The 22055-nt window shown below is 44.2% G+C and overlaps 1 protein-coding gene across 1 annotated transcript in view; it reads left to right on the top strand.

The window, feature by feature from the left end:
- The first annotated feature begins 1045 nt into the window (after positions 1-1045).
- The window catches only part of ITGAV (integrin subunit alpha V), a 79929-nt gene continuing 58919 nt past the window's right edge, over positions 1046-22055 (top strand). The window contains exons 1-2 of the mRNA XM_054043352.1: positions 1046-1421; positions 13930-14057. Coding sequence (XP_053899327.1) covers positions 1264-1421; positions 13930-14057 — 286 coding nt within the window. The 5' untranslated portion in view covers positions 1046-1263. The remainder of the gene's footprint in view (positions 1422-13929; positions 14058-22055) is intronic.

The following is a 22055-nucleotide window of genomic DNA, read 5'->3' as shown; positions in this document are numbered from 1 at the left end:
AAGATTAAGTGTATGACAAATTAAACTTTAAAATAAAAAAATCTGAGTTCTTAATCTGTGCCAAATATATTTTCTTTCCACCCTGAAATCACTCAAAAATAGCCTTATAATTTAGCAAACTTTCCAAAACATTCCACATTTTGGGTTAGAATAAATGTGTTAGAAAAAACCCTTAATTATGATGATTTTGCATTTGTCCACAGAAACACAAGATGAAATCCTGGCCTCCCTGAAGTTAACCGGCGTTTTACCACTGACTTCAACAGAGCCATGATTTCACCCTGGGAGAAGGAAACACAGTCCCTGTTCCAAGAATCTTCTAAGGTACACTCTTCGGTTTTGTAAAAAAAGATCTCTTCTTCCCTCAGTTCTGATTTCAGGGATTTTGTGCTGTCATCATTTCCCTGACTCTCCAGTTGCAATTGACTAAGTAGGGGTGCCACCTGCCCACGTTTGGCCAGAATCCTCCCTTTTTCCGAGGCAGGTGTCCTGGGAAATCTGCCAGGGTGCTCAGCACACTCTGCCGCTGTCTAGATTTCTGAGCTCAGGAGCATCCTCGATGTCCCGGTTTTTTGCAGCTGAGAGTGGCAACCTTAAGCCTAAGTGTCCCAAGGCGGACAAACACTCCATCGCCGGGGGGCGGGAAGGGGCACTGACCGGCCCCTACTGCTGCTGCCGCCCCCCAGTTCCCCGGCCCCTGTTGCTAAGGGGCTCCCCGGGCCGCGCAGAACCCGGCACTCGGGCGCTGCCTGGGGCTGGTGCCGCTAGGTGCTGCTCGGACCTCCTGCCGCCCCGGGGCCTGGCACTCACGTGGTGGGGCGCCCCGGCGCAAGAGCAGCCCAGCAGGTGCCCCTTCGGGTTCCCGACCCCGGCCGGCGGGGGGAGGCGTGGAAGGAAGCGAGTACCCCCCCATGGCCGGCGCCGACCCTGTCCGCCCCCCCGCCAGACGCTCCTCCCCCTGCCCTAGCGCCACACGATGCAGCTTCCCCCGCCCCGGCGTGGGGCGGTGCATCAGCCGCTGGGGAGAGGCGGAGGCCGCGGCGGTTTCTCGCCAGCCCCAGTCGCAGGGAAGAGCCGCTCCGGGAACGCAACCAAAAAGGAAGCGACCCGCCCGGCCAGGAAGCCCTGCGCCGCCTCCCTGCGCCTCGCCCCGGGCAGCTGGTCCCTGCCGGCAGCGGGCACTGCCAGGCTCCGCTTCGGGCTGCTGGGGCCGGCGGGCGCTCGGGCATCCGCTGGGCACTGCCAGGCGACTGGACACCGGCCATGGCTCGCCTCTGCCTGCTACTGTTGCTGTTCCTGGGCCGCTGGCTGGCGCTCGGCGGCGCCTTCAATCTGGACGTGGACGGCCCGGCTGTTTACTCCGGCTCGGAGGGGAGTTACTTCGGCTTCGCTGTGGATTTCTTCGCCCCAGACTCCTCCTCGTACGTATCTGTCAGCCCGGGGGGCCGGGGGCCGCACGCTGCTGGTGGGTGGGGTGTTGTAACCTGGGTCCCCTTTGGCGTCCCCAGGGCCGTGTGAGTCCCCGGAGGGGCTGTGGCCCCTGGTGGCAGGGTGATAGCAAGTGTGAAGAATCAGGACGGGGGTAGGGAGTTAATAGGCGCCTATACAAGACAAAGCCCCGACTATCGGGAATGTGACTATCAGATCAGGACATCTGGTCACCCTTGGTGGAGTCTTGAAGGGCCGGGAGAATTGTGAAATGAACAAAGCCTCCCATCTCGTCCTCTTCCCCTGTCCCCCGAAGCGGGCGAACATCCTGTTCTACTCTAGCTCGGGTCTCTAGACACTTGATTTCTTTTCTGGCACCCTCTCTCCCGCCCCTTGCGCTGTGGCTTTGAGATTGACCAGATGCATCCTATGCATCCCAAGCGTACAATGTTGAGGGTCGCTTTCTATGAAAGAGTGAGGGCGTTGTGTGAGTGGCTTTTGGCTGTGGAAGCCACACAATTGGGTGGCTGCAAGAAACTCTGCTTTTGAAACTCTGGTCCATTATCACCTTTGGCAAATTGTGTCAAAGAACTTTGTCAGCCAGGAAAGTAATTCAGAAGTTCACACAATAATAATAAAGACCAAGCTAAAAGGAGGCTACCTACGCATTTAAATGGCTACTGTAGCTTATTTTTTATTTGGGAGAAAATCAACCAAGTTCTCTGTATTAAGCCTTTCAGAAGAAAACTAATGGCAGGCATTAGTGTGGGCCTGTTTGCTTTGAGGGGGATGGCTAAATGGCCTAATATTAAGGATTTAAATATATTGACCCCCTGAAACAATAGGTTTAAATCTCCCTTCATTCTTCCAGGGTATACTGATCTAAAGCCCACTTGAAATCATTGGAAGTCATTTTGTTTCCTTAGGCCCAAACTGAATCTTGTGCAGTTCAATCAATAGACCTGGCTTTTGAATGAGACCTTAAAAATTGTACTGCCTGGGCACTAAGGGCCATTTTTAAAACCAGATCCTTTTATGTGTGTCTGCATATGCATACACAGTTCCCATGATTGTGTGCACAAACTGGATATACAAAATTCTACTCCCTGCAAACATAGGATAGGTCACTTTTGTTTTAAAACTGGTGTGCAAAATATTTAGTTCTTCTTACTCATCATCATAGTTAAGGGCAGGGGCATAGACTTTGTGCTTGGACTGGAAAATTTCTTAACAGTATTGCAAGACTGTCATAATCATCATAAATATTATGTATGCAAATTTAGGCATGGGTTTGTATTTGCATTGTTGCATACAAAACACTGAGTATCCTGTTTTAAAAATCTGCCCAAGTAGCTCCCCTGGCAGTTAACAGAAATATAGGATTTTTTTCTGGTGACTTTATCAACGGAATCAGAATATCTGTTTCCTACTCCAATGTTGTGTATGAAACTGTTTGACTCCATTGCTATAGCCCTTTGCAAACATGGAGGTATTTCAATGGTATATCTCTGAATTTTGTGAAGTATCTGAGGGTTCTAAAGGATCAAAAGTGCTCTAGAGATTGCTATTGATCATGTGTACTTCTTGAAGGTGTGAGATTTGAAAAAGTTGCAGTCTGATTTTAATTGGCACCTTAAAATAAAGATTCATAATGACGTAGTTCATGATTCACAAAAGTGTTCCATAGTTCTTCTATCAACTCTTAGATGAATTATAATACTACAATTTATCTTTCTTAGGTGGGATACACATTCTAGTTCTCCCTTTTTGTGCCTTCCCCACCCCTCCAAAAATCAACTTTAGAGGTACAAGATTTACATATATCTGACCTATGGGGTGATTTTTCTACTCATCTCTTGATTTTAGCAGCTAGAATTTATTTATAAACTTATATAAATATTGAGTAACACTTTTTGTAAAGTATCAGTCTTGTTTGCATTCTTTGTTGCTCCAGTTAAGTAGAAGTCACCCTGTAACTTGTAAATGTTGCAACACTTTTTTGTGCTGTCTTCATTCTGCAAGTTTTATACTATTATCTTTAGTTGTATATCTTGAGTAAGAATAGTAAATATGTAAACAAATTAGAGGTTCCTATTGTTTTCTGTAACAAAAGGTCTGATCCAACTCCCATTTAAGTCAATTATGGGGGATTTTCCCATTGATTTTAATGGGAGTCAGAGTGATCTCTTAATGCCTTATTGTAAAAGGTCCTGGTTTACTATAGTGTTTGTTTGCTTTTACCCTTAGAGTATTGGCATTTTCCAGATGACCAGCCAAATGAGAGACACATGACTATTCTGTATGGGAATTCTTTTCCTTGGTGGTTTTTATATTGTTATGCAGTCAAAATATGTATCTTGTGTGCTTACCCTACAAAATTAAGCTTCAATACTGCAGATTTACCATCTATTTAACTTTAAGCATGTCCCATTCAATGAAATTATTCACTATTAATGCCCTTAAAGTTAAGAACATGTATAACTCTGCAGGATCAAGGTTTTATGTGCTACCCTACGTTTTATACAATGGACCTGTTCAGGTGTTTGCAGAATCATTAGCTGAATTGCATATTTCATAAATGTATATATTTGCTGTGAAAGAGACACACATTCTGAAATATCAACTTCATGATAGTTACACCAGATTGCATAAATACAAAGCAGTGATCATAATTAAGGCTATATTTTAGTGTCAAGTATTTTTAGTAAAAGTCATGGATAGGTCATGGGCAGTAAACAAAAATTCACAGCCTGTGATCTGTCCATGACTTTTACTAAAAATACCAATGAATAAAATTTGGCAGGGGGCTGCCTGGGCCCCTGTGGGTGCTGGAGGAAGGCAGCCTGGCTGCTTGGCAGGAAGTGGCCCGGGAACCCCACTGGTGCTGGAGGGTTTGGGGGTGGCCATGGACCCCCACTGGTGCTGGGGGGGCGCAGGTGGTGGCACACAGCCTGGGACCCCCGCTGGTGCTGGTGGGTGGCAGTGCACGGTCCAGTACCCCTGCTGGTGCTGGGGACGCACAGGTAATGGCGTGTGTCCCAGGACCCCCACTGGTGCTGGGGGCGACGGGTTGGCGGGGCCGGCAGGCTCCCTACCGGGCTCCATGCCTCCCCCTCCTAGCAGCAGCAGAATTTGGGTGTGGGAGGGGGCAGAGGGTTGGGGCACGGGATGGGGTGAGGCGGGATCTGGGCAGCGCTTACCTGGGGAGCTTCCCCAGAAGCAGTGACACCCCCTCGCTCAGCTGCTAGGCGGAGGACTGGCCAGGCAGCTGTGCGCGTTACCTCCGCCCAGCGCTCTGGTCCTGGCCAATGGGAGCTGCAAAGTTTAATGGCCAGAAAATGTAACGTCAAGAATGGAATGAAGCACGAGTTATAAACCTTAGTCCCCTCCAAAAAGCTGATTACAAATCTTGAAACTTGTCCCTTGTGTACTAAATTTTCCTGTGTCACACACTGAATAATTAGCCTTCTCTTTATCCCCACTGCTTGTGGCTAAATAGCAAAGCTTTCATTGACTTCAGTGGTTCAGGATCAGATCCATGATTCTTCCTTTGTGATATGCAGAAGCTTGACAATGTATGTAAAAACACAGTTTGCCCATTTGGTCCAACCACTGTGTGAGAGAGAAAATAGGCAGTGAACAACAAACTGCATATCTTCAGTGGACCATTGTGCAGAAATCCAAGAAAACTGTTTTTCATTATGATTAGGAAAAGGCATTTAGTGAAATCAATGTTGGATCATGTTACAGTAAAAGCTTTTATCTGGCATGTTGGGGGAATGGGGAGTGCTGGTAAGTCAAAAATTCCAGTTAACTAAGAAGGAGGGAGTTTGGGTACAGGAGGGGGCTGGGGGTTAGGGTACGGGGGTGGGGCGTGGGCTCTGGAAGAGAGTTTGGGTGCAGGAGGGGGCACGAGAGGGGGTGCGGGGTGCCAGATCCTGGCACACTCATCTCGGGCGGCTCCCCGCAAGTGGCAACGTGTCCCTGGCTGCTCCTAGGTGGAGACACGTCTAGGTGGCTCTGCGTGCGGTCTCTGCCCATGGGAGTGCAGAGACAGCACTTGCGGCGGGGTGGGGAGCAGCTCACGGAGCCTCTGTGGCTGTCCCTCCACCTAGGAGTAGCAGGGACATGTCACCACTTCTGGGGAGCCACACTGAGCCAGGTAGGGAGCCTGCCGGCCCCGCGCCAACCAGACTATAAACCGGACTTTCAGTGATGATCAGAAATGCTGGTTTGTAGAGCTTTCCACTTGGTAAAGTGCCGGATAACACAGCTTTTACTGTATATGATTTCTGCCAAACTTGTAACATGGATCATTGACCCCTGAGCCTTTTTTGTTGCTGCTATGTAGAATGTTTTTTTTTTGTTTTGTTTTTTTGTCACCTACTCTTCACTTGACATAGCTTCTTTAAGCTCTGCTTCATAAATGTATTAAGGCTTTAATGTGTTAATTTTTGCAGCAAGTTAAAAATAATGTGCATCTTTTGTTACTCAATAAAACTTTATTGTTTGGAAAATAATTCATCTTCATTAATTCTGAACAGATGCTGCAGAGTGCCTGGCGGCAATGAGAGCACCCACTTAGTTTTTATTGTAAACTGTGACACGGCTCATACGATCATTGCAATCTTGTGTTTGTCAATCATAAATGTACAGCAGCACCACAAAATTAGTAGGTGCATTGCCTGTTTTGTGATCCTACATGTGCATCAAACATCGCACAATTCCTAACTGATCCCCAAACTGCAGAGCCACGTAGAACACAGAACACCACCGTGTCTTACTGTGGCTCGCTGTTAAAGTGCTCTTCCAGAGCTTCCCTGTTATAGCCCCTATATCTCCATGCTAACCTCTTCTGATAGCCCCTGTGTCTGGCTGTTCAAACTCAGCAGACAGCTGCTCTAGCTCTGCCCTACATCCTGGGAGCAACTCTTCCCCCTTTGCTTCACAGATACTATGCTGGTAGTCGAATCTGTCAAGGTGGTCAGTCAGTGGATGGCTTTGTAAGGCAGGGGAAGGCTGGGTCCCCCAGGATCACTATTGGCATTGCAACATTGCCGATAGCAATCTGCCTGTTGGGAAAGAAAGTCCTTGCTTGTAGCTTTCAGAACAGCCCTCTGTTCTTAAAGATGAGAGTGTCATGCACCTTCCCACATTGATGTCAGTGAAACATCTCCAGTGATCTACCAGTTCTTGCATAAAAGTAGCCCTTTTTGTTGATGTACTCTGTGGAAAGGCAGTCTGGTGCCAGAGTAGGGATATGTGTGCCCTCTATTGCTCCCGCAGTTTGGGAACCCCATTGCTACAAATCCATCTATTGGACCCTGCATGCTGCCAAGAGTCAGAGCCCTGTGTACTGGGAAATGATTAATGGCCCTGCACACTTGTATGACGGCTCCCCACAGTGGATTTTCCCACTCCAAAATGATTTCTCATTGACCAGTAGCAATCCGGCATTGCAAGTTTCCACAGCGTGAATGCCACTTGACTTTCCACTGTCAGTGCAGGTCTCGTTCTGGTGTCCCTGCACTGGAGAACTTGGGGAAGTTCAGCACACAGATCCAGGAATATGGCCTTGCCCATCCAAAAGTTCTGCAGCCACTGCTCATCATCCCAATCCTACATAACAATGCCATCCCACCAGTCAGTATTTGTTTCTCAGGCTTAGAACTGGCATTCCACCATTTGCAGCTGCTCTGTGCACACGACCAACAATCTTGAATTGGTTCTTGCTATGTCCCACTGCAATCTTTTCTCCAGAGAGTCATCATGTTCTCCGTGGCTCTTCTTGAGGCTCTGCAAATACCAGAGAATCATGTGTCCTGTGATGGTAATGCTCATGACAATAATTCAGAGCTGAGCATGCTCCATGCTTCTGTCAGCGATGACGGACAGTGACAAGTCCCATGCAGGTTCATGGGATTTTCAAAATAGGAACGAAAATTATGAAATAGAGATGACATTATGGGTTGGAGACAGTTGCATGATGGAATCTTGACCCTGGAGTCACGACTCATTTTGACTCCACCATGCATTGCCAAAACTTTCCAAAAGACAGTGCACTGATGGACAGTAGTGAGTTGCACACTGGAATACCTACCCGTGGTGCACCGCACGTTGCATTGAAACAAACACTCCTTTGTCTTGACTACATCAAGTACCTTTTTGTTTCATTTCTGACTGCCACCACCAGTGGTACCATCCCTGCATGAAAACCAGCAATGTTAAAAACAGAATCTCATTGACTTCACTGGGCTTTGGATCAGGCTTTAAGTTTTTGGGATCCACTTGTAGTATGACTAGCTGGTCAGGAATCATTCTGACTGATTTCAATACAGTGGGCCAGATCCTCAGCTAGTATAAATTACGTAGCTCCCTTGACTATACTGATTTATCCCAGCTGAAAATCTGGTATACCCTTGCTTCACTTTGGTAAGTGCACTAAGAATTGCTTAAGTGAAAGTTTAGAAAGCAGGAGTTGAAATGTAGAGAAGATGAAGAAACCTGGGTGTTTCTACACTGGGGATATTTTCTAACCAGTGTTGAAGTTGGTTCAGCTAACTAATGTGCCAGCCTTACACTATGGTTATCTGACTCAGTTTCAGGGCTGACTCTGTTTAAACAAGCCACGCTATCTAAAGCTGTCTAAAACCAGGTCTCTGCTATGGCTCTAACTGGTTTTAAAACCTATCTGAAAATATTCCTAGCATAGACAGGGGGATCCTATAACATAGTATGTTCTTATGAGTTTTTATAGGGGAGATACACTGGGAGTGCTGTCCTTTCTCTTCCTTTTGCTAGAAGCATTCTTTTCTTCTTTAACACGTTTGTTTTGGTTCTACCTAAGGGCCAACCAACAAAGGGTCCCATTGTGCTAGGCTCTGTACAAACACAGTGCAATAGACAGTCTCTGTCCTGAAGAGCTTGCAATCTAAATAGACCAGACAGACACAGGGTGAGAGAAGGAGTAGAACACATAAGCAGAGCAAACAATGTGATGACAGCAAAGAGCATGTTGGTTCCACAATTTTATTTTATTTATTTATTTTTTTTGCTTTAGTTAGGAGGGGATGAGGTAAATGGAAAGGGAAGAGAAGAGGGATGAAGGGTACAGAGCAGGGACCTGCAAGGATGAAGGGTCCCAGAGCTTGGGCTCCAGTCCAAGCCCAAATATCTACATAGTGATTTTTAGCCCTTCAGCCTGAGCCCCACAAGCCCAAGTCAGCTGACCTAGGCTAGCCGTGGCTATACCACAGGTCTTTTATCCATGCGTAGACATACCCTGTGAGGGCAGGGGAGAGTTGGAGAAAACAGCCAATCAGCATAGGGTAGAAAAAGGCCACTCAGAACTGTTGAAGGTTGTCTGAATATGGAGCTCACATGAGCAGACAAGGAGGGAGGTGACGTTTCCTGGGTCCTAGGGTCCTCATTGTGTTTGGGTGGTCTCCCCTACACAGTTCTGTGTCCAGGGGGTGTGGAAGCAGGGGTTGTCCCAGTTTGCCCCATTTTGCCTCCTCCCACCAGTGCAGCAGGCCCTGCTTTGGCTGCTTCTGCCCCTACTGGCTGGAGTCTCTGGCTTTGACAAATAAATACAAATTTGACATAAATGATAGGAAGGCAGAGCTGCTCAATGCCTACTTTCCTTCAGTCTTCTCACAAAAATAATATGTGACCAGATGACTAGTGAATTTACCATAGACAGTAAAGGGGAAGGGATGCAGATCAGGATAAATTAAGAACACATCAGATATGTTCTGTCTAATTTGAATGAATTCAAGTCACCAGGGCCTGATGATATTCAGCCTCAGGTGCTGAAGGCATTAGGTGAAGAAATCTCAGCGTCACTGGCAATAATATTTGCAAACTCATAGATGACAGGAGAGATTCTGGAAGACTGGAGAAGGGCTAACGTAGTGCCCATCTTTAAAAAGGAGAAGCCAGGGAAGTATAGACCAGTCAGCATGATCTTGATACCTGGTAAGCTACTAGAGCAATGTATAAAACATACAGTTTGGGAATACCTGGAGGATGAAGGGGTAATCACTAGCAGCCAGCATGGGTTTACTAAGAACAGATCATGCCAGACCAGCTTGATTTCCTTCCTTGACAGAGTAAATGGTTTGGTGGGTAGGGAGAATGCTGTGGACCTAATATACTTGGACTTTAGCAAGGCTTTTGACACAATCCCACGTGAGGAACTATCAATGGAATGATGTCAGATTGGAGGGAGGTCTCAGGTGGGGTTTCTTAGGGATCTGTTGTAGGTCTGGTGTTATTTAACATCTTTATTAATGACCTGAGTGTAGGACTAGAGGCTATACTGATCAAATTTGCAAATGACACAAAGCTCGGGGGGTTGCAAACACTTTGGAGTATAGAGCTAAAATTCAAAGGGATCTTGATAAATTGGAGAACTGGGCTATAGAGAACAAAATGAAATTCAACAAAGACAAATGTAAGGTGCTACACTTAGGGACGGACACCAGAGGACAGCTTTACATCCAATGTTGATCACAGTGAGCTCAATTTTGAAGTCAAAGCAGGAGTACCTCGGGTGTGTCATGTCTGAAATCCTCTTCAACATTGTCATTGACTGGGTAATGCGGCGTACAACAGAAAGACATGCCAAGAGGCATTAAATGGACACTCTTCTCATCCCTTGAAGACCTGGACTTCACATTTGATGTCACTCTACTATCACATACCTAACATCATATTCAAGAGAAAACAACTCGGCTCAATGCATTCAGACAGCAAATTGGACTGAAAATCAGCTGCAATAAGACAGATATCATGACCTTTAATATTGCCTCACCATCACCAACACGGATAGAGGATTATGTCCTCACTAATGTAGAAACATTCACAACAGCACCATCAGCCAGGATGGTAGAACAAGCCAGGACATCAGGAACAAAATCAATAAAGCCAGAAACACCTTCAGGATCTTAAATACAGTCTGGAAACCATCAAAATACAACACCAAAACCAAACTCAAGATTTATCAGAGCGGCGTACTTTCAGCACTACTTTATAGTGCAGAATGCTGGGGAATGAGAAAGTATGACGTGTCCAAACTGTCTTCATTCCATACAACTGCCTCAGAAAAATCCTCCGTATCTTTTGGCCCAGAACAATCTCAAACCAATATCTATTGACACAGTGCAGCCAAGAGGATCTGAACACCATCACTGCCAGGAGGCGTTGGAGATGGATTGGTCATGTGCTTCGGATGGAAACTGATTCCTTCACCAGAATAGCAATAAGATGGACACCTGAAGGCAAGTGAAAATGAGGCTGTTCAAAAACAACGTGGCAAAGAGCTGTGGAAGCTGAGCTGAAAAACCTGGGGCACAGCTGGGGAACCATTGAAAGACTTGCCAGAAACACACAGGAGTGGAGGAGCTTCGTCACTGCCCTAAACGCCAGAGGTGTAATAGGAACATGATGATGATGACACTTAGGGAAGAAAAAACAAATGCACAAATACAGAATGGGAGTTAACTGTCTGTGCAGTAGCACTGCTGAAAAGGATCTGGAAGTTGTGGTGGATCACAACCTCAATATGAGTCAGCAATGCGATACAGTTGCAAAAAAAAGCAAATGCAATTTTAGGTTGCATTAACAGAGACATAGAATGCAAGTCATTCAACTTAGCGCTGTTTAGGTCTCAGCTGGAGTATTGTGTCCAATTTTGGTCACCAGTATTTGGAAAGGATGTAGAGAAACTGGAAAGGATCGAGAGATGAGCGACAAAGATGATCAAAGGGATGGAATGCAAGCCATATGAGCAAAGGCTGAAGGAACTGTGTATGTTTAAACGAGGCGATTAAGGGGGGGACATAATAGTGGTTTTCAAACATTTGAAAGGCTGCAATTAAAAAAAATGGAGAAAAGTTGTTCTCTCTTGCCACAGAGGGCAGGACAAGAGACTATGGTTTCAGACTACAGCATAGCAGATTTAGATTAAATCTTTGGGGTGGGGGGACTTCCTAACTGTAAGGACAGTAGGACAATGGAACAGACTGCCTAGGGAGGTCATGGAAGCTCCTTCACTGGAGGTTTTCAAAAGGAGGCTAGATAGCCATCTGTCTTGTAGGATTTGTGGTGTCTAAACCATCCATCTTGGCAGGGGTTAGACTAGATGTCCCTTGAGGTCTTTTCTAACCCTATGGTTGTGTGATTCTATGACAAACTGTTTTATTAAGCATTCCTCCCTGCATTGATAGTAACACTTTTACCCATTGTCTGCATTTTAAAATGTATTCGAGGAAAATGGCTATCCGTGGCTTTAAAGGGAGGAACAGTGTCATAATATTCAGTATAAAATGGAAATAATACAACAGGCTGCTTATCAATTGCCGCCTCTTATTTTCTAGCCACACTGTTTTTCAGATTCAGACCCTAAAGAAAGTGCTGATTAGTCAAGCGTGGTTCATGGAATTGTCAGAGTTTCTGAAAGATGTAGTAATCTTGAGTTGAATTGGTTTCTCTTTTTTGTCTCACTCCCAATCTGAATATACAGAGGTAGATTTTTGCAATCTGCAAGTTCTCACAGCCCTATGTCACAGCAGCCAATGGGCAGAATGCAAATCTAAATACACATGAAGATTTTAAAAATTAGAATGGGTGTGAGAGAAAAAAGGGTTAGTTTTTGATGGGTTTCAATAAAGACTCAGTCATATGCCAAACATGCAAATGTGTGGTTGACATCAGCTGGGGTTCTTGGAGGGACTAATTAAAAAAAAAAACTATTACTAGGCTGACTTACCAGTTAGAATATTTTTAAAATGAAAAATCCCAGATTTTTATCAAGGTTGGCCTTTGACTACACTGGTCTACAATTTTTGAGAAGTCGTCTGCTTCAGAGTTAAAATGTGCTATTTATTATGTATTTTGATGTGCTGAATTCAAATATGACAATTAAAACAACTGATTGGCTACTATTTCTAAGATATTTAAGTTTTTACATTTTATGTCTATGTATATTGTGTAGATAGTAGAGTTTTAGTCATAAATTGTAAACCTAGGTCTTTTCATGTGTTTATGGTTGCTTTACATGATAATATTTCACCTGTCCCGTTTATGGAACACTTTAAAAATCAGCCAAAGGGTTATATAAATAAAACTTATTATGAAACAAAAGGCCAAAAACTATTATGTACATAGTTTAGTCCTATTCAGTGTCTACTCGGCGCTTCTTGGCTTGTCTCTTGTATTCCCAACTGGAGGCACCATGCAGAAGTAACAATTGCTGGTATGATCTGTTGGCTCTCTCCAAATCATTGGCACTGCAAAAGGCATAGATTTCCTTTTCCTGTTCAACCACTGGCGAAGATTTGTTGCACAAGTGTTGCAGCATATGTGTGGGGCCCACCTCTTGTCCTGATCTCCAATTTTGCAGCCAAAATAAAGGTGATAGGCTTTCTTAACCATAGTGGTTATACTGCGCTTTTGTGATGCAAAAGTCACTTCACCACAAACATAGCAGAAGTTATCTGCACTGTTCACACAACTACGAGGCATCTCTGCTCACTTTGGCTAAACAGAAATGTGTCCCTTTGCAAAATCAAACACAGACAAATAAGAGAGCATGACACTGTATGATTTCTAGAGCTGATATAGGGCAATTTGTTCAGCAGAGTGATGTAAGCTTCGTTATGATTGCATCATCCATGACTTCTAGGAATAACACGATGCAATTCATATCATGTATGACGCAATACCAGCTTCAGATTGCATCATTCATTGTTTTGCCTAAAAAGCAAGTACTGTCCAAACCCAGTCATAGATTTATTCATAGATCCAGTCAAAGATGTATTTTAGTCATTTCTGGTTTAAATTGAGATCCCTTCCCTTTATAACTCACTTATCCTCTGCCATTCTCAAGTCAAGGGTCGTATATACTGACCCAATAGCATATCTTGAAAACTAGAGCCAATCAACAATTTTAAGCATCATTTTCGTTCTCAGTGACCCAGAATTAGTAAAGTCTGACTACATTTATTTCAGAAGCATTTTGGCTGTAGAGCAGTGCTATCTGCCTTGACTTGCTTTTAGGTATGAAATGAACTAGAAGTGATGCCAGACTATTTTTTGTTTTTGTTTTTTAACCAGGGTACACTACATCCTTTTCTGTCACATACACACACACAAGATTGAATAATGCAAGAGGGAAGGAAAGGCTGTCCAGCTAAATGTCTGTCTGAAATCTGAATTGGTCAGGAAATGTTTTAAACACGAATCTCTATTTACGCTTTCTCAGCTGTCTGGTTTTTAGTCAGAATTTTGTTTTAACCTGCATTAACACAGGATCCAAAACAACCCCCCTAATCCGAACATCCCTGAATCTTGAAGTAGTTTGGATCCAAATTCTAAGTGTGTGTCTTGTAACCATGGTTACATAACCATTTAAAGCACTATATAAGAGCTAAGCATTATTATTATTAATTAGTGACTGTGCTCTTGAACCTTCTATTTGTGTTTTCTTTTTTACTTCAGGATATTTCTTCTGGTGGGCGCTCCAAAAGCGAACACTACACAACCTGACATTGTAGAAGGAGGCCAGGTGCTCAAGTGTAACTGGAATTCCAACAAAAACTGCCAGCCTGTTATATTTGATTCCACAGGTAAAGTGTGATATACTTGCTGTAAGTAGATGGAGCTTGTAATGTTTCCCATGCCCTAAGCCAGGGGGCTTTCACAACAAAGTGAACACAAGTGTCACAGTGACACTTTTTCCTAAGATACTTATTTATTTGTTTTTCCTAAAGTTCATTATGGACATGAACACATCAAAATCATTGTAATTTATTTATGTAGGTTTTTATTTGCGGACTCAATAATAAAAATAATGTTGTGAAAAGTAATATTTGTATGTTCTTTAATATCACTTTTCACAGCACACTTAGTAGCTAGCTGGAAAGCTGGGATAAGTGATACTAGAAGTATCACACGCTACTTCTAGTATCACTTATCCCAGCTTTCCAGCTAGCTACTAAGTGTGCTGTGAAAAGTGATATTAAAGAACATACAAATATTACTTTTCACAACAAGTATTATTTATCACAGCTTCCCAGGTGAAAAATGATACTTGCATGTTTGTTCATCACTTTTCTCAGCAAGCACCAAGACAAATTAAGTCCTGGAGGGGGAGGCAGCAGGGGCCAGGGGTGATGGAGGGATGGTTGTGGGGCTGGGAAAGGCAGTGGAGGGCCAGTGTGATTGGGGGGTTGGGGTCTGCATGGCCAGAGCCAGGGGTCAGTGCCTGCTGCTGCATGGTCAGAGCTGGGGGCTGTGCAGCTGAAGCCAGAGGCTGGAACCTGCTGCCGTGTGGCCAGGACCAGGGGTCAACACTCGGGGTTGGCTCCCGCCATATGGCGGTGGGAGCCTGGGACTGGAACCAGGGGCCAGTGGCCAGAGCCAGGGGCTGGAGGGCACCCGAAGCCCTGCAGCCAGGCTCCTGAAGTCCCGCTGCTGGAGCCTGCTGCCCAACCATCCCAGGGCTGAAGCCCATCCCCTCCCCAAGGTTGGTCAAGAACTTACTGCTTCTGCAGTGTTGTGCCCCACCTGTCTCCAGAGGCGGTGCAGGGCAGTGCATCCAGGAGCAACAGGGAGAGAAAGGGAGAGGCCAGTACTTGCCCAGGAGGCTGTCATGGCCACACGAAAAGCCCCTGGTGGCTGCATTAGAGAAATTCTGCGCCTAAGCAATGGCTGACAGTATGGGACTGTTCAGATTCAGATGAGGGGTTGTGATCCAAGTTAGTTTAAATGCAAGTTCTCTTGGTTTGACTCACTAGTCAGGGCTTACTCTTCTTTCTCATTGAGAATTTCAGTGTGTTTGGTGTGTGCTGGAAGCTTATGTGAATTAAGTTTTTTTTGTTTAACCTGACTACAGCCCTGGTTATTCATTCATACTTTCTCTTTTGTATTCTGAAATATATCTAAGACATTACATGGTAAATACGGCCCTGACTTACATGTGTGCACCTCCCACTCAGGTTATTCAAAAACATCAAACTGAAACCTGTGGGTGTAAACTGAAACAAAAGCAAAGGTTTTCATGAACAGAAATCAGTGGGGTTTTTACAACTCTAGTCATTTCACAATACTTACCTCACATCTTTGTCAGGATTTCTCAATAGGTATGCAATGAGAAATTAACCCATGTCAGCACTGTACTAAAATGGAAAACAATATTGGTGATGTATTATACTGTGCAATGTTATCATTCCATTCAGTCTTTACGCTCTGTTACACTTAGTGATTTCCACCAGCTGTAGTAGGCTATGTGATAATCCACTGCACGTGTTCCTACACTTGAGCCCATGGGTATTGAATCCTGTTTCCCACAGCTTGTTTTAGGCCAGCATGTGGAAAAACCATTACATGTCATGAGCGGGCTTAGCAAGACCTATATTAATGTGGCCTGAGGAAGCACTGGTGATTTAGAGCATTACAGGTCACCATCCAGCTGTGTGTCTGTCAGTACTTTCTATGTACATGTATGCACACGTGAGTTTTGTCTAGATAGGTTGTCATACTTATTCAGAATTTGTAAATTATACTACAGTACAATAAAGATGCTATTTTTCTATTGCATTAATTTGTCATGGTATCTCACCAAAGTCTCTGAAATCTGCACATGATACTGGAAATTGTTCTGTTTATTAGTTTCTAAATAGTTGAAAGCTGTACTCGGCATAGTGTGTATAAAACTCCTATCAAGATTTGGCTCTTTCTTCATTGAGAACAAACCATGGTTTTAAAGTTGTTTTGGCTTTAAAATTTCAGTCCACAGCTACCAGTTTGTCAGACTGCTTAGGACATAAAAGCTGTGTACAATTATTATTTTCAAGTTACTAGGGTTTTTTTCCCCCCTTCTGAACAGGGTAGGGTAAGAGTCATGAAATTGGGGGGTTGGATTTGACTGGAAAGTAGTGTTGGCAGTAGCTTTAGATATCATAATGGTCTATTGCATATTTGTTCTTCAAAATATTCCTTAACATATATCTAGAAATAAGACTGACTTTTTATTTCACAATGCCCTAAGTACTTTACAGCACAAATACAACAAGGGTGAAATCCTGACACCATCAAAGTCAATGGCAAAGCTCCCATTGACATTAGTGGAGCCAGGATTTCACCCCAGGTCCTTGCCTCAAAGAAACCTTTTCTCGTTTCCCTCATGTCAAAAGTTAGGTGGTAAAAGAGTGTAGGTTGTGGGAGGGCAAAACTTAAATATGATCATGTGGTTGCCTAGTTTAGTCCTGAAAGATTAATTTAGAACCTATTTTAAGCAAATAAATCTTACAAATGTACTTCTGATATCGAAAATATTCTCTGACTCTCCAATAAGGGATGGACTAGTACTCAAAGCCATATTCAGGCAACAAGACTTAAGAGCAGAACACCCAGGAATCTGAATGTTTAACACACCTGACACTTCTGATATGACATGAGCTTTAGAAACTCAGATTCGCAGGTGTCCCGTGTTTTATATTCACTCTAAATCATTGATTATAACACTTTTGCAAACCACCCTGTTGAGTTCTGAACAATCCTTTTGATAGGGTAAGATTGGTTTTAGTATAGTTGAGGCTTGTCAGTCAAGTCAATGACCGCTGTACAAATGTCTTTGTTGGCCAGAATACTGCTTATGTACATCTCCTCGCAGTAATCGCTTTTGAAAATTTGGTATTCTGGATTTAGTCAGTAGTACAAATGGCCTTGAATAACCAAATTCAGACATGTAGCAGTTCATGATGAACATTCTTTTTATTAGGGGATCTCTTTTTTTCCACTTTAAATATCATCATTAGTAGATGCATTATAAATACCAAGAAATATAGGAGATATTCTGGTCATTAAACTTCTTTTTGACCGTAAGCACTGTAGATAAATGTTATTGACATGTATTGCAATACAATTTTATAGCATTTTTACAACTAAACTGATAAGTATGCCACTATTACAGAAATCAGTGTAGGCTCCAATAAATGATGGAGTAGAATTTCCTGTATAAGAAGAAAGTTTTGAGAATTCTACTGATGAAAAGTGCTATATAAGAGAGAGACATTACTAGCTAGTCAAGGAAAGCAGGATGCCAGCCACGTTTGTGCAGGCTGTATTTTTAAAAGTTCAGTTAAACATAGTTCTTTCAAATCTTGTAGTTCATTTTCATCCCCTGGGTGTTTAGTTAAGCATCTGGTCAACAGAATAAGGAGAAATATGTTCGTAGTCTAAATCAGGATGCTCAGACACCTCTATACATTTAAAGTAGCTCTCTTTAAAGGACACTACGCAGTTAGGGCCCCAAGTTTAAATTTACTTTTTTTTCAAAACCTGTTATAAAAATATTTTTTTATTGCAAACTTTTCTTTTATTTAAAAATTCCCTTGCAGTAGAGTAGCTATATTTGCATTGGGTTAGTGTGCAAGATCAAAAAAGTGAAACTGATCGTAAACTGCCAGCAGAGGTAAAGCTGTATTTAAATTGGAGCTGTAAGCAGAAAGATATGCTTTAGCCAGACACAAGTTATTGGGCTCAATGCAAGGTTAAATGGATGAAATTTGATGGCCTCTGATACAGGATACAGATGGTCCTTTCTGGCCTTAAGTGATATGAACCCGTGAATTGAGGGAGTACGGTTTCAATGTCCAAGCTGAATGTAATTCAAAAACATAAACTGTAAATGCTCTAAAGTATATTAGATAGTAAAATAATTTCAATATGAATAATCATAGGCCCTGATCCTGCAATCCATTCCACGCAGGACCTCTGTGCAGATTCTCAATGACTTCAGTTGGAACCTGTGTTATGCTGCTCAAATTGCAGGATTGGGGTTTAAGCTGGTCTAAGTAAAACAGATAAGAATTTTGTTTTAAATATGGTTTCAAATGTTGATAGTGGAACAAAATCTGCTCTTGTTTACACCAGTGTAAGAGAGCAGAATTTGTCTGTATTTCTGTGTCTTTGATAAACTTTATGTTTTCTGGATTATGCTGAAGTACAGTCTTGGACACTGCTAGCAATCTTTAAGAGTTCTGTAATTAATAGATCTTTCTACGCTAGCTGAAGATTTCTGCTAGATACAGAACCCCCACTTTGATGTAGAAAAGCCTCGGGCAAGTGGCAAAGGGAGATGTGCCTCTTCTGTGGTGATCACAATTAATGAATCAGTTTAGGCTCTGAATATTTACAATAGGCTTTCCCATATGCCAGGCAAAGTAGGTAGAGGAAAAGGCCTCACTACTATAATGCATGTCTCTACTTATCAAGGTACGTACTACTAGGCAAACAAGCAGTGTTTTATTTATATTTTTGCCTTAGGTAATGGGCACATTAGGTTCCTGGAACTTAAAGATAAGAATTTCATAGTTGAGAATCATGATGGCTCATGAGAATTTTTATTCAGATACATTTTCAGTTGTTAAAATTTCATTTGGATGTTTATGGAAATGCTGTATTTGTCACATTGTGTCTGGGAGATTAAAAAGTATGTTTATACTCCAAAAAAAAAAAAAAAACAGGGCAGTCAATGCATTGTAACAATGCAATCTCTTTTAATGTGTGTAATGCTGTAGCTGGTTCCCTGCCATTATCAGGCCAGTATTTCAGATTGCCAAAGCAGAATCATATTTTCTTTTTTTTAAAAGCACATGGCAGGAACAAGGATGGCTTTTTGATCTCTTTAGAGCAGAAATCTATTCAGATACTTTGTAAAGTACATGTGAAGTTTGGTTGCTAATGGAGGTAAGTCTGTTACACAACCTTTTGTGATAAAGTCTGTGAGAAAGTTAAAGTAAGCATCTTGCCCATAATGGTTGTTTTTGTGTTGGAGGGTCTCATTCTCTTTCATCCTGTGTCCGTTTATTCAGCCACTTGCAAACAGATATTCCTCAGAACTCTCTGTTCCTATATTTCTCTTCCTATGACCTTTTAAGCAGCCTTCCAAAGCAGGGCCTATAAGATTCCTCAAAATAGTTATGAGGAGGCCCTAGAGTCTAACATAAGAACCAGGGGGCTCTCAATTAATTTAATAGGCAGCAGCTTTAAAACAAACATAAGGAAGTACTTTTTCACACAGTTAGGGTTGCCAACTTTCTAATTGCACAAAACCAAGCACCCTATCCCCGCCCCGTCCCCGAGGCCTTGCCCCCCGCTCATTACATTCCCCCTCCCTTGGTGGCTTGCTATCCCCCACCCTCACTCACTTTCACTGGTCTGGAGCAGGGATTTGGGGTGCAGGAGGGAGTGAGGACTCTGGTTGAGGGTGCAGGCTCTGGGATGGGGCCAGGGATGAATGGGTTTGGGGTGCAGGAGGGGGCTCCAGGCTGGGGGGTGGGGCAAAGGGGTTCAGAGTGCGGGAAGGGGTTCTGGAATGGGGCAGGGGTTTGGGGTGCAGGAGGGGGTGAGGGCTCTGTCTGGGGGTGTGGGCTCCGGGAGTGGGGCTGGGGATGAGGGGTGCAGGCTGTGGGAGGAGGCTGCAGGTTGAGGCAGGAGGTTGGGGTACAGGGGATTAGGGCTCCATTGGGGGGTGCAGACTTTGGGGTGGGGAGAGGGCTTGGGGTGCAGGAGGGGGCTTCAGGTTGGGGAGTGGGGCAGAGGGGTTCAGGGTGGGGGTGGGGGTTCTGGGCTGGGGCAAGGGATTGGGATGCAGCGGGGGTGAGGACTCCATCTGGGGGTGTAGGCTTTGAGGTGGGGCTGGAGATGAGGGAGTCCAGGTTGGGGGGGGACTCTCAGGGTTGGGGTGCGGGCTTACCTCTGGCGGCTCCTCGTCAGCGGTGCAGCGGCGGGGAAGCCAGGTTTCTGCCTGTCCTGACTCTGTGCTACACCCCGGGAGTGGCCAGCAGGTCCAGCTCCTAGGTGGATGTGCGGCCGGTGGCTCTGCGCCCAGCTCTCCCCTGCAGGCACTGCCCCTGCAGCTCCCAATGGCGGGGAACTGCGGCCAATGGGAGTGCAGAGCCGGTGCTCGGGGCGGGGGCAGCATGTGGCGCCCTATGGTCCCCCTGCCTAGGAGCCAGACCTGCTGGCCACTTCCGGGGTGCAGCGCAGAGACAGGACAGATAGGGACTAGTCTGCCTTAGTTTCACAGCACCACCAAGTGGACTTTTAATGGCCTGACCGGAGCCGCCAAGGTCCCTTTTCAACCGAGCATTTCGGTCGAAAACCGGACACCTGGTCACCCTACACTCTGTCAATCTGTGGAATTTGTTGCCAGGGGATGCTGTGAAGACCAAAAGTAGAACTGGGTTCAAAAAAGGAATTAGGTAAGTTCATGGAGGATAGGTCCATCAATGGCTATTAGCCAGGATGGGCAGGAATGCAACCCCGTTGTCTGAGAACCAGACGCTGGGACTGGATGACAAGGGACGGATCACTCTATAGTTGCCCTGTTCTGTGCATTCCCTTTGAAGTATCTGGCATTGGCAACTGTTGGAAGACAGAATACTGGGCTAGATGAATCATTGGTCTGACCCAGTATGACCATTCTTATGTTCCTAAGGAAAATCAATTGTCATTTACTGAGTGAATCTTCAATAGAAATAAAAATAATAAATTAATGGAGATATCCCATCTCCTAGAACTGGAAGGGACCTTGAAAGGTCATCAAGTCCAGCCCCCTTCCTTCACTAGCAGGACCAAGTATTGATTTTCCCCCAGATCCCTAAGTGGCCCCCTCAAGGATTGAACTCACAACCCTGGATTTAGCAGGCCAATACTCAAACCACTGAGCTATCTCTCCCCATATGCAGGGAACTGGAAAAGGCTTGTAATTCATCCACAGCATGTGATGGGGGCTAAGGAGGGAATGACCTGAGTCTCACATCATGTACATATTTCTCCCTGTGTATTTTGAGTGGTTAACTGAGTGGAACCTCTACAGCTTTGCAGGGTCATCCATCACTACTTTATTTCTCATATGTTGCACAAATGCTAATTCCTGAGTGTTGTTTGGAAATGGCAATGTAAAACAGATTACTCCCAAGAGTATTTGACTGTTTTGTTAATGGAAAACTTAGCATTCTCTCTGTGCATGGACTAACATTTAATTAAGTGGGCTTCTTCAAAATTCTTCATTTAATTTTTCATATCCAGTGAGAATTCCATTTTATGAAGGTAATATGGAACTTAACTAATGGCTTTCCTGCCTGTGGTATATAACACAGGCAGACTTCAGTCTTAAATGGTTCTGGGGTCAAAGACAGGAATTCTCTCTCTCTCTTTTAAACTCCCGAGGGCTGGAGTCAGTAGAAGCCTTGCCTACACTAGGGTTTTTAGCCACTGATGTAGCTAGACAAGTTTGAAACTCTTTTGTGTAGGAACTGCTTCCTGGTGGTTGTACTAGGGTTGTACAGAGCTGGTCCCAGAGGAAAGCACACACTATACCCTCCTCAGGGTTGACACAGTGGACGTGCTTCCCCATGAGCTGAAGATATCTAGATGCTATTGTGCCACCTGGGGCTTTTTTAAAAAATGGCCACTCAAACTGCTTTGAGAGACTGAAAGGCACTTGTTCTAAAGTAATCACTGATCCTCCTAAAAGCCACTCCATGCCTGAGAATATCTGTATATTGGTGTAAATCAGTGGGGCAGTTATCGCTTCTTTATTTCCTGCAGAATAA

The sequence above is a fragment of the Malaclemys terrapin genome, chromosome 11, assembly GCF_027887155.1.
Source record: "Malaclemys terrapin pileata isolate rMalTer1 chromosome 11, rMalTer1.hap1, whole genome shotgun sequence".
Taxonomy (NCBI): domain Eukaryota; kingdom Metazoa; phylum Chordata; order Testudines; family Emydidae; genus Malaclemys; species Malaclemys terrapin.
This window is presented reverse-complemented; position numbering and strand designations above follow the sequence as displayed.